The sequence below is a fragment of the Scyliorhinus torazame genome, chromosome 5 (assembly GCF_047496885.1).
Source record: "Scyliorhinus torazame isolate Kashiwa2021f chromosome 5, sScyTor2.1, whole genome shotgun sequence".
Taxonomy (NCBI): Eukaryota; Metazoa; Chordata; class Chondrichthyes; order Carcharhiniformes; family Scyliorhinidae; genus Scyliorhinus; species Scyliorhinus torazame.
The window spans coordinates 201,044,632-201,057,859 of NC_092711.1; the positions used below are offsets into that span (position 1 = coordinate 201,044,632).

General features: G+C 48.5%; 1 protein-coding gene across 1 annotated transcript; it reads right to left on the reverse strand.

Moving 5' to 3' along the window:
• Positions 1 to 681: 681 nt before the first annotated feature.
• Positions 682 to 3,032, reverse strand: LOC140420880 (interferon-inducible GTPase 5-like). The gene has a single exon (XM_072504989.1). It carries the CDS (start codon positions 3,026 to 3,028, stop codon positions 1,841 to 1,843), a length of 1,188 nt encoding a protein of 395 aa, XP_072361090.1. The 5' UTR covers positions 3,029 to 3,032; the 3' UTR covers positions 682 to 1,840.
• Between the last annotated feature and the right edge of the window lie 10,196 nt (positions 3,033 to 13,228).

Below are 13,228 nucleotides of genomic sequence, written 5' to 3' on the forward strand. Positions count from 1 at the left end.
TAGGGTGTTGATTACACATCCTGTGTTGTCATTTGACACTTCGAGGTGTACCCAACCAACATTTCGATGAAGGAAATGATCATAATATAATCCATGATTGATGACATTCATTAACATTTATTTAACACACATTGAGTTTTGATGTTTCTTTTTTCAATCATAGAACAGAATTACAAGTTTGCTGGAATGTTTGGTTCTTTTGTTGCTGGTCAATCCATAAACAAAGGGACATGTGAAATTGCTGCAATTCTTAAATTTAGCCCCTTTTCTTCCAGCGACTTGAGCACAGACAATAGATCGATACACAGCACACAGCTACAATATTGGAAATGCTGTTCTTTGAGTGAAGAGTTAAACTGAGATCTGTTAATTTCTTCATCTAGATATAAAATATCCACAGAAGAGTAGAAGAGTTTCTGCAATGACCTGGGCAACATGTTTCATTTGTCATGTGAGAGTACCTTTAAGACATGGATGTTAAGCAATGTACCTTTAAGAAAAAAGTGATGTCAGAGAGTGGGTGGAGCTGAGGTCAGGTCAGCCATTTTGCAGTTTAGTTTTGCAGTTGGGAGGAAAAGAGCTGGGTGTGTGACCGTGTTTTGCAGTGAGCTGGATCTCTGCCATGAAATACTATCTATGGATCATTTGGGTGATTTAAACTTATAATAGTGAAGCCTTTAACCTGATGTGATTTTGTTTAAAGGTGTTAAGTCTCTTGGAAGTTTGAAGGAACATTTTAAGGAATTATTTACTGTTGCAATACTATCTGAGTTATCGTTGAAGCAAGGGATGTTAAGAGATCCAATGTTTATTTAAGATGTTAAGTTGTGTTCATGGAATAAACATTGTTTTGTGTTTAAAAACCCACGTGTCTGTGGTGGTATGTATTAGGGGTATTAAGGTACCCTGTGATGCCGAGAGGCTATTGGTGGATAGAAGCTGGGTCCCGATTGGATCAGCCGCCTGCTGGCTCCACCCAGTAAGGCGGAGTATAAGAGCCCGGGTTCTCCCAGCAGCCGCATTCTGTAACTGTGCTGCTGGGGAACAAGTCTGCTTAATAAAGCCATCGTTCAACTCCTTCTCATCCCGTCTCATGAGTGATTGATTATGCTACAGTGTCCATAATTGTAATCCCACACCTAGGGGACAAGCAGTGTGCTAGGAAAAGCAACAAATACATTAAAGGGAGAGGTTGGTTGAACTCCATGATACATTTTGGGGTTCTGAAAACACCTCACCCATAACACATTCAATTAACATCAGTATAATGGCAGCACGGCAGCACACGTGGCTAGCACTGTGGCTTCACAGCGCCAGGGTCCCAGGTTCGATTCCCCGCTGGGTCACTGTCTGTGCGGAGTCTGCACGTTCTCCCCGTGTGTGCGTGGGTTTCCTTCGGGTGCTCCGGTTTCCTCCCACAGTCCAAAGACGTGCAGGTTAGGTGGATTGGCCATGCTAAATTGCCCTTAGTGTCCAAAAAGGTTAGGAGGGATTATTGGGTTATGCGGATAGGGTGGAAGTGAGGGTTTAAGTGGGTCAGTGCGACTCGATGGGCCGAATGGCCTCTTTCTGCACTGTATGTTCTATGTATCTATGTATAACAAAAATAATTAACAGATTACTCATCTCAGTTGTTTTGTGGAATCTTGCTCTGCACAAATTGGTTGCCATGGTAATCTACAACAGTACAATTTCTTCAAATATTATTCATTAGTTGTGGACCTACTTGCATTGTTTGGGGGATGCAGAAGATACCAGCACAACACAAGATTTGTTTTCTTTCTTCGCTTTTTTATTTATTATAGGAGTTCAATGTCCGGATGTATAACTGCCGACCATTTTAGTGAGACCCAAATGCAACCTGCACCACTCTCTTTGCATTCTCTGTAAGATCATTCAGTGCATCTTTCAGAAAATTGATAATTGTAGGAGCTGATGATATTGCTCCAATGATGGACCCAATGATTGGGATACAACGGATCACGTCAGTAAATATCGTATAGGAAGTGGCTTTCACCATCATTCTTTCCACAGTTTGTTCATTTATTTCACCCATAAATGTAGATTTCGCCACAGCTTTCAGATTTCCCATAGGCTTTCCTACTGTGTCGGCCAGTCTTTGAAGAGAGGCATCATCCAGACCCAGATGATTACGGAAATGTATTATTGCATCTGTCAGCAGCTTGACATCACAAGAAAATGACAAACCAGGAACTGGCACTGCTCCCACTATTCCAGAAATTATGGCAATTATCCCGATTAGAGCCAAGAGATGGACTCTTTTCTTCTCTACAATCTCCATTGTTGTGTTTTGAAGCGACAGCAAAAAAATGTGTTTCTTTAGATCATCAAGACCATCTTCGAGGGCTTCCTTTAATGCTGGAAAATCATACTCATTCAGTTTAAAGTTTGATATGAGGAAAACATCAGCTGATGAAATCCCTGCCTTTTCCAAATTATCCACACAGTCATTTCTGATCTTGCCCAGTTCTTCATCTGTGTTAAACTCTTCATCTTCCATTTGAAGAGCACGGAGATCATTATCAATTTTAGATCGAACAAAGTAGAATTTCTTCCCCAGTTCTTTCATCGCTTCGGCGAGGCTTGCATCATTTTCTCTGAATCGACAGTCTGAGATAACGATGAAGAAATCATATTTATTCAAGTTCATTTCCTGAAGATACGCACCTGCTGGGAAGTTGGTTGTCCCTATTCCTGGCAGGTCCCAGAAGCAAACAGTCGGCATGTTGGGATGTGGGTACGGGGTTGGTTTCATTGTGGTTTCTGTGGTACCAGTTTTAGCTGCTCCCTTATCCTTTCTCCGGAGTCCTCTCATAGTATTGATGAAGGTCGATTTCCCTCCACCTGACTCCCCTGTCACTGCAATGTGCAGCTCTGTATTCTGCAGCTCTTGTAACTTCTTCCGTATCAGAGACACAACAGCCTCCAGCCCACCCACTTCATAAGTGGACTTTAAGTTATTGAGCTCTTCCTGAGTGAAGAATTGAGGGTTTGAAGACTGAGCCATTGGATCACTGTGGAAGAGAATTAATATTTAACACACAATTTCCACAATCTGTGTCTGCCTTTATTCAAAGATGTTACAATCTATATTTACTGATTTCAAACAGAAATTACAGGGGCTGAACCAATTCACTCACAGCTACTTAAAGACTCATTGAGCTGAAAAACAAGGGCAGTTGTCACTATGTAACTTGATGATCTCTCTATCCCCACCTTTTATTCTTGTTTTCAGTACTTCTGGGGCAAGTATTGCAAAGAAACTACAGATATTTGAATTATTACATTGAGTTATTTGTATTGAGTTATTGAGAGGTTGAATAAACTTGGTTTGTTCTCACTGGAACAAAGGAGGTTGGCAGAAAGTTAAAAAAAAACAGCACCTCTAGGGATTACTCCCTGTGCCACGTGGCAGTGTGGCGAGAAATGGGAAGATATAGCAGCTAAACACGTGGCTAAACAGCTGGTGTAGGAGGGAGGGTTTCAGTTATCTGGACCATGGGAGCTCCTGTATAAGAAGGACGCGTTGCATCTAAACTGGAGAGGCATAAATAACCTGACTGCGAGGTTTGCTAGTGTCACACGGGAGGGTTTAAACTAGTGTGGCAGGGGGTTGGGTACCGGAGCAATAGGTCAGAAGGTGAAAAAATTGAGGGAGAACTAGGGAACAGGGCCAGTATGGCTCTGAGGAAGAGCAGACAGGGAGATGTTGCTGAAAACAGTGGGACTAGTGGCTATGTTTTGATGCAAGATGTATAACAGGTAAGGCAGATGAACTGAAGAGATTGGAATGGTGCTTGGAACTATGATATTGTTGCATTACAAAGACCTGGTTGAGGGAAGGACAGGATTGGAAGCTAAACGTTCCAGGATTTAGATGTTTCAGGTGGGATAGAGGGGGGTATAAAAGAGTTGGAGGAGCTGCGCGACTGGTTAGGGAGAATATCACAGCTGTACTGCAGGAAGAGACCTCCGAGGGCAGCGAGGCTATATGGGTAGAGATCAGGAATAAGAAGGGTGCAGTCACAATGTTGGGGGTTTACTACAGGCCACCCTGTACAGCCAGCGGGAGACAGAGGAGCAGATGGGTAGACAGATTTTGGAAAGGAGTAAAAGCAACAGGGTTGTGATGGGAGGCTAACTTCCCCAATATTGACTGGGACTCACTTAGCGCTAGGGGCTTGGACGGGGCAGAATTTGTATGGAGCATCCAGGAGGGCTTCTTACAACAATATGTAGATAGTCCAACTAGGGAAGCTGTACTGGGCCTGGTATTGGGGAATGAGCCTGGCCAGGTGGTAGAAGTTTCAGGAGGGGAGCATTTCGGCAGGAATCTGTAATTGATGGGATCTTAACCTGTCGAACTACGCCAAGTTTGGGGGAAGCTTAGTTGATGAATCAAAGTCCTGGCGCAATACGACAAGTTGTAAGATTTGTAATATTTCTGGACTATGCCAAGTTGTTCGATTCCTTGTATTATTCGACTGTGTATAGTTGAAGGAATTTATATCATCTCTGCTATTTGGTTATCAGTAGCACTTTGCGAATACTGGAACTCAGCAGAAATTTCAGTTAAAATTTCTCAGGTGCCAAAAATAATTGTTTTATTTGTAGTCGCTTGATTACAATTTGAAAGTCATTTAAAAGGCAATTCGTAGACAATTCGAAGCTTTCAGAGAATTACAGACATTATCTTTTTTTGCTTCGGCAGACAGCTCGAAAGTAACTTTTAAAAGGTCAAAGTCTGGCAATGAAACATGAAGTGAGAGAGAAAGCTAATCTTCAGCAAAACTAAAACTCAAAGTCAAAAGTGGACTAATATCACTGACACAGACTGGTAGACTGCCAGAACCCCCAAAAGACATCTCTAAAATGGAGATTATTAAGGACAAAACTGACTAAATTAACAGAAAGACAACACAAAGACAACACACACACAACACACGAGACAACACTAAAATGGCGGGCGGAAACTTTTCAGTTATACACTTTCATATCTGTCTTAAGTCATCTAATCACACCCCAGTATAATCCTAATTGGTTTGGGTTAGACTCAAACACATTTGATTTGATGGCAAGCCGTCCATCTTCAATGTGCAACATCAGCTTTTTAATTGTTTCATGTCTACATGTTATGGAATGTGATATTCTGCTAATCTTTAAGCTGGCTTGGCTAATGTAACAATTGAGACTTCATATCGAGAAACATTGAGTAATATATATATGATTCAATGCTCTTACAAACTGCATTGGACTCTTGCCACCTTGTTGCCTTGGAACTCAGTCCTTCGCCTTGACAATTAGCACAAGCAGTGTCAAATTGTTTTGCAACTGTGCTGTTTTAATGTCACACTGTCTTTGAAAATATGCATTTGCCAGAACAACGGACTTCAGTAAAAGTGAATTATGCTGTATAAATGGGTATTTAAAACTGGGGCCTAATATTTATGCTTAAACAGCTATCTTTTACCTATACTAGTTGTATTCGAAATACAGCCTGGTATTGGGGAATGAGCCTGGCCAGGTGGTAGAAGTTTCAGGAGGGGAGCATTTCGGCAACAGTGACCACAATTCAGTAAGTTTTAAAGTGCTGCTGGACAAGGATAAGAGTGGTCCAAGGATGAATGTGCTAAATTGGGGGAAGGCTAATTATAACAATATTAGGCAGGACCTGAGGAATCTAGATTGGGGTTGGATGTTTGAGGGTAAATCAACATCTGACATGTGGGAGGCTTTCAAATGTCAGTTGAAAGGACTTCTGGACCGGCATGTTCCTGTGAGGATGAAGGATAAATACGGCAAATTTCGGGAACCTTGAATAACGAGACATATTGTAGGCCTCGTCAAAAAGTAAAAGGAGGCATTTGTCAGGGCTAGAAGGCTGGGAACAGACGAAGTCTGTGTGGAATATAAGGAAATGTGAGGTAATGCATTTTGGAAGGTCTAATGCAGGTGGGGAATATACGGTGAATGGTAGAACCCTCAAGAGTATTGACAGTCAGAGAGATCTAGGTGTACAGGTCCACAGGTCACTGAAAGGGGCAACAGAGGTGGAGAAGGTAGTAAAGAAGGCATACGGCATGATTGCCTTCAATGGCCGGGGCATTGAGTATAAGAATTGGCAAGTCATGTTGCAGCTGTATAGAACCGTAGTTAGGCCACACTTGGAGTATAGTGTTCAATTCAGGTCGCCACACTATCAGAAGGATGTGGAGGCTTTAGAGAGGGTGCAGAAGAGATTTACTAGGATGTTGCCTGGTATGGAGTGCATTAGCTATGAGCAGAGGTTGAATAAACTTGGTTTATTCTCACTGGAACGACGGAGGTTGAGGGGCGACCTGATAGAGATCTACAAATGAGGGGCATAGACAGGGTGGATAGTCAGAGACTTTTTCCCAGAGTACAGGGGTCAATTACTAGGGGGCATAGGTTTAAGCTGTGAGGGACAAGGTTTAGAGGAGATGCACGAGGCAAGTTTTTTTACACAGGGTAGTGGGTGCCTGGAACTCGCTGCCAGAGGAGGTAGTGGAAGCAGGGACGATAGTGAGGTTTAAGGGGCATCTTGACAAATACATGAATACGATGGAAATAGTGGGATACAGACCCTGAAAGTGCAGAAGATGTTAGTTTAGACGGGCAGCATGGTCGGTGCAGGCTTGGAAGGCTGAAGGACCTGTTCATGTGCTGTACTTTTCTTTGTTCTTTGAATTAAAACAGAATGTGCACCTCCATTGGTCAGAATCCTTCATTTTGGAGATTAAGGGCTGGATCTCCACTTTTGAGGCTATGTCTGGAGCATGTGTCTAGTCTTACAGCCAAAATGTCGGGGCCGCTCCCGCACTGATGCTCCGCCCGGTGGGGGGGCTAGCAGCTGCATCACGTCAAGCCCCCGGCTTTACCTGCAGATACGGACAGAATTGCCGGGCCTGTGGTCACGCATGCGCACGGCGGAAACCTGCAGCGGTCGCGCCATACAACATGGCGAGGGCCGCACATGGACATGGACCCGTCCTGCCAGATTATAGTGGCCCCCCCTCTAACCCCCCTCACCACCCCCACCAGTCCCCCCCCCAGCGCCCGCCGAAGCCCCCCCGGCCAGCGGAATGGCTTCCCCCCCTGACTGGCAGCGCTGGACACAGTCCGCAGGCGCTATGCGAGATCCGTGAAAACTGAGGACCCGCGACCGATGCCGTCGGGAAGTCGGCCCATCGGGGGCGGAGCATCGAGGAGGTGACGTCCTGAGGTCGCCCCAGTGGCGTGCGGCGTACTCAGTGATACCACCATTTTTCAGGAGGCGGAGCCCACGATTTAAGCATAAAAACGGATTCTCCTGCCAATTGCCGAACGTGATTTTGCCGTCGGCACTCGAGAATGCAGCCCTAAATGTTGACGCCGGGACTGAATTGCATGTGTTTCGCGTTCCCGTTGGGAGCACTATGTGTGGATCAATTCAGGACATGCTAATGGGCCACCACTCTGCTCATGTGAATCTTGAGCAATTCTCATTTGCACTGGCGTCAGATTCGCTGGAACCAGAATTGGCACTAGAGAGCTTGACAAGCTGGAGTTGTGTATAAGCACTCCACTCCCCACACACACACATTCCAGCCAAGAAGATGACTCCAAGGGAAGCAGCAGCACATCTCACCGATTTGGAGCTTGATACCATGTTGGACGCGGTGGAGGAGAGTCGGGACAACCTCTTCCCCAAGGTGGGCAGGAGTCTCCCACCCAAGGTGGCCAACCGGGCCTTGGTGGAGGTGGACGAGGTGGCTAGTGCTGTGAACCTCACCATGTAGTCTGGTACGCAATGTCGCAAGGAGATGAACAACCCCTCAGGTGAGCCACCACCCCTGGCATCACTCCTGTCCCTCACATCACACCCCACTCCCCTAGAGGCCAATCAAAACCCACCTGCATGTCCCTCACATCCCACCCCACACCAAATCCCAACATCTATACTGTCCTCTTTGGCCAGGTGCCTTGCGCACACATTCCACTACAGGTGACCACCCCCGATTATAACTCGCCTCCATGCATCGTGTCCTTTTTTTACCCGCAGGACAAGGCGGCCCATTATAGAAGGGAGTGGGAGAAGACTGGAGGGGGGAGTACCAGACCTCAGGTCTCTCACCCCTGCTGAGCAGAGGGCGATGGAATTATCCAGGGAGGTGCAAGAGAGGGCTATCTCCGAGGCGGAGGTTCACATGCGACAACTGAGTCCCGAATGCAAAATGATGCCCCGATAGCAAACGAGTCACCCCTCTCACCTCATCACTCCGTCCAAAGATCTCAACATATATCTTGTCTTTTGTCTTACAGGATCAGCATCATGCCAGTCTGTCTTGGGTGCCTTGCCTCCAGCTACAACCCCAACATACCCAAATACCGGTCCACATGGACATTGCTGCAATACTCCAGAGCTTGGCCCAGTTCCAAAAGGTCATGGCTGAGGGCGCCAAGAGCATTGGCCGGGTGCTGACTGATCTGGGCCAGTCACACAGGGACATGATCACGTCAGTGAGGGGCATGACTCACTTGCTGAAGGCCGTGCCCAGTCTCAGTGCCCCATGATTGAGGGCAGCAGCCCTCCAGGATTAGCAATACCAGGGTTAAAATGGAGCCTCCGGAGCTCAATCTGTCTTCACTTCTGTCCCATGGAGTAGCCCAGGGCCATCGAGCATCCTGAGGGTGGAGGAAATGATGGGGCCCATGCTGGTGCCACCCACAGCGCGTCTGAACCCCCTCCACCTGACAATGGGGCATCTGACGGGCAGTGGGCAGAACAGGGTGGCACCTCATCACCTGTTGCACCAGAAAGTCAGCTGGGCCCATCCAGGTCCACGCCGTCCAGAGGACGTCCGCCAAAGACATCTCAGGTCAGCGGGCGAGATATGCAGCAGGCAGCCTCCACATCTCACGTGCTGTCTGGGGTCACACCTCGAAGAAGAAGTAGGCCACGTAAAATAACGAAGACAGTAGTTAAGTTGGCACGGGTGCAGCACATAGGTTAGTGGTAGGGGTCAAGGCACAACAATTATATATAGTCACGATTAAACACCAATTTACCAACATTCTGACCTGTTTCAATCCTCTGTATGAAGGGTGTGAGGGATGGGCTGAGTTTGGTCGAGAGGGTGTTGCGGTTGGGGTTGTGGGAGGTTGGTTGTGTGGGTGTTGGAGGATGAAACGAGGCAGGGTCCACAGGACAACTGAACGTTCCACTTGGGATCATCCCTCAGAGCATCAGGGAACGAGGCCAGAAATGTGTAGCCATCTTAGGACAGCTTACCCAGTGGGTGACCCATCACCGCTCACTGTCTCCACAACTGCGGCAGTGCCTCCAACCAACCCCCCCCCCACCCACCCCCACCCCTTCCCCCCAACCCCACCCAATGCCTACCACCACCCGGATGAATAGAAGAATATAAGGGTTCATAGAACATAGAACATACAGTGAAAAAGGAGGCCATTCGGCCTATCGAGTCTGCACAGATCCACTTCCACCCTATCCCCGTAACCCAATAACCCCTCCTAACATTTTTGGTCACTAAGGGCAATTTATCATGGCCAATCTACCTAATCTGCGCGTCTTTAGACTGTGGGAGGAAACCGGAGCACCCGGAGGAAACCCACGCAGACACGGGGAGAACGTGCAGACTCCGCACAGTGACCCAGCGGGGAATCGAACCTGGGACCCTGGAACTGTGAAGCCACAGTGCTATCAACTGTGGTTCATGAGATGGATTGGTCAACAATGATGAGGAGCACCAGAGCTCATCTCACATCGAGTCATCATTATCCTCTATCCTGTGAAAAAGACCCAATGATACTGCCTACCCAGGTCCAACAAACCTTGGGAGACTGGGGTGGTGGGATGGAGTGAAGAAAGGAGGGAGAGAGAATGATGCGAGTGGCTATGGGGAAGGGGGAACCACTTGGAAGGGAGTGTGGAGGTGGGGGGAGGGGGGAAAGAACATGGGGTGGTGGAGCAGCTGCTGATCAGGTTTTCCAGTCAGCAAATCTGGAGGTGATGAGGTTGCCCGTGTGTGGCGGTCCTGGAGCACACGTTAGGTGGCCTGTCATGCCAGCCGAGGCTCAATGCCCAGCTTTTCCTGGCCATCCTCCTCATCAGAGGAGGACTGGCATTCTTCCCCGTCCTCCAGCATGTTCGCCCCCTCCTGCTTCGCCCCCTACTGTGCAATGTTGTGGAGGACACAGCATGCCAGCATGATGTTAGAGATCTTTCTGGGGATTCATTGAAGTGCGCCAACAGAGTGATCCAGGCATTGGAAGCGCATCTTGAGGTTGCCAATGCACCACTCAATGACGCTCGTGTTTGCTGCATGGGTGTCATTATAGCGATTCACCGTGTCAGCCTGGGCCTCCAGACAGGCGTCATGAGCCAAGACCTTAGCAGGTAACCCTTGTCGCCCAAGAGCCAACCCCTTGCCTGCGGGAGCCCCTCCAAGCTGACGGGAACCGACGTGTGTGCCAGGGTGCATGCATTGTGCACACTGCCTGAGTATCAGGCACAGACGTGCATGATGTGCAGCTAGTGGTCACAAACCAACTGCACATTTAGGGAGTGAAAACCCTTCTGATTGTCAAAGGTACCCCCTAATGAACCGGTGCTCGTAGGGGGACATGTGTGCCATCGATCACCCCCTGGACCAGGGCAATGCCAGTGCTGATGGCAAATCCTGCTTGCCAGGCATCCTGGTGTGCCTGGTCTAGACTATATTGTCTGCTGCCCAAGAGCATAGGGCATCCTATTGCATGGATGCACCCATGTACGGATGTGTGAGAGATCCCAGACATCCCTCTGCTCGGCCCCTGGAAAGTCTGAGGCATAGAAGCTCAGGGCACCTGTCACGGCCTCTGTGAGTGGGTATCCTCCTCAAAACCCCCGCAGTGCCAGGTGTGCCATCATCTGGCACAGGTTGTGCATGGTCTCCTTGGTTAGCCGAAGTCTTTGGCGGCACAGGTGGTCTGGCATCTCCTCAAAGATCAGTCGTTGATGGTATACACATGGTCTGATGTGGCTCCTCTTTCTCGGCCTGTTGGAAGGCCAGCACTGGAGTCTCGCTGGCTGGACCCTGCTCTTCTGGGGCAGACTCCTCTTGTGCAAGGTCCTCCCTGAGCAGGCCCTGTACCACCAGCCTCCGTGCATCCACCACAGCAGCTGTGGCCAGGTAGATAGTGAGCATTGCTTTTTTTTAATGAATGTTTTTTATTGGGGCATTGCTGGCTGTATTCCAAAATTCTTTCTCTGCAGGTGGGGAAAGGAGAAGATATGTAAGCAAGATGAGTATTCCCTCCCCTATTCAAATCCAACAGGCTGCATGGTGACCCTGGGTTGCACTTCAGCTCCACCCTCCACATGTGCCTCCCAAACCCATTCCCACCTCTCAGCCTTTACACCTGATATGTCGCCTTCCACACTGTACCCGTGCTCCCATCAGTGAGAGGTACCGGGGAGCCTTTATCCTCACCACCCATACTTGTAAACAGGGTACACGTAGCTGCCGCAACATGTCAGCGATAGACTCTGTGACCCAAGTCCTATTTCTCCAGTGGTGTCTACTGTGGGCATATTCATTGCGTGGGATGTGTGCTATCCCACCAACAGGGTGGCACCTGGTTCTGCGGTGGAGAGGGTCCACTGTTTGTCACCAATCGCCTCCATGCTTAGAGGCTTTTGTGTTGGCAGGTCCAACAGATGGGGGTGAGGCAAGGAAGTGGTCATCTGCTGAGAGCTAGCTGCAGTCTGATGTGGGTGCTAAGTGTGACACACATATTGTGCCAACTAGTCCAGGGGCAGGATGGATGGGCGCAGGAGCAGGTGGACAGGCAGGGATTAGAGACAGCTGGTGGTCCTGGGACGTGTGTTGGCTGATAGTGTCACTGGTGAGACCTCTGCCCTGAGAGGGCAGTGTGCCAGGGAGGGTGCCAAAGGTCTGTCCCCTTTGTGTGGAGCGAGCTCTGCTACTCCCCTGCTTCTCCTGCAGTGGGACTATTCTTCTGATTGCACTGAGGAGTGCCAGCACCTGGTGTGCCAATGATTGAGCTTGGCCATGCCCATCCCATTGATGGGTCCTCTGGCATCTGAGGGTATCCAGAGAGGTGGCCTGGCTGGGGTCCAAAAAGAGGCTCTTGAACATTTACAGGACACGTTGAGCAGTCAGTAGAGTGAGCAGCCCGGGGCCTATAAATTGTACCAAACGGGTGTATTTAAAACAAAGACTGCAGCAATGGCAGTCTGAACCAGGCCATCCTGATCCCGAGGGGGAAAACCCAAATCCACAGAGATGTCACCAAGACCCTCCTGCCACTCCCTCCCTGGCCCTGGCAGCCACCCCACAGCAAGTGGTGCTGTTTTTCAAACTTTGTTCACCTTCTCTCACACTCTTGGCAACCATTTTTTGTAAATTACATTTTTTCATTTAAGGGGCAATTTAAGCGTGGCCAATCTACCTACCCTGAACATCCTCTGGGTTGTGGGGGTGAAACCTACGCAGCCACGGGGAGAATGTGTAACCTCCACACGGACAGTGACCCGGGGCCAGGATTGAACCTGGGTCCTCAGTGCTGTGAGGCAACAGTGCTAACCTGTGCGCCACCGTGCCAACCCTCAGCAGCCATGATGCCCAGGCGCCATTTGCAAATACCGCCTTCGTGACTTAAGACAAGGAGGGGCGGAGTATCGCGGAGGCCTGGAGTACAGTGGATCAAACGCGCTCATCACATTTAAATGCATGCAAATGTCTGTCTTGCATGTCGCTGACGGGTTAGGGTGAAAGCCTCGTTACCGCCACCAGCTGGGGACCAGAGCATAACTCCCGCTCTGGTCGGCGCTGGGCGTGGACCTTGATTTTGGCCAGACGCCCGATTGCAGTGCGCATTTGCGACATTGTGTGCAGAGAACATCGCCTATTGTGTTTTGTTATTGATGAAGATTAGAATCATAAAGGACAATGTGTTTATTTAATGCTGTTTTTCTCAATAAGGTGACTATTACTCACAGTTTCATGGACAGGTAAATCATTGATCTGACAGAGGATATGAAATGGATTAAAGACTTGTTCCATTATCTGCAGGTGGGAGAGAAGGCATTAAGCTGGTAGTGACTGGAGAAGAATATGGGAGCAGGAATTCCTGAGAGAATATTCCAACTAAACTACACAGTTAAATTGGATGTCATCCT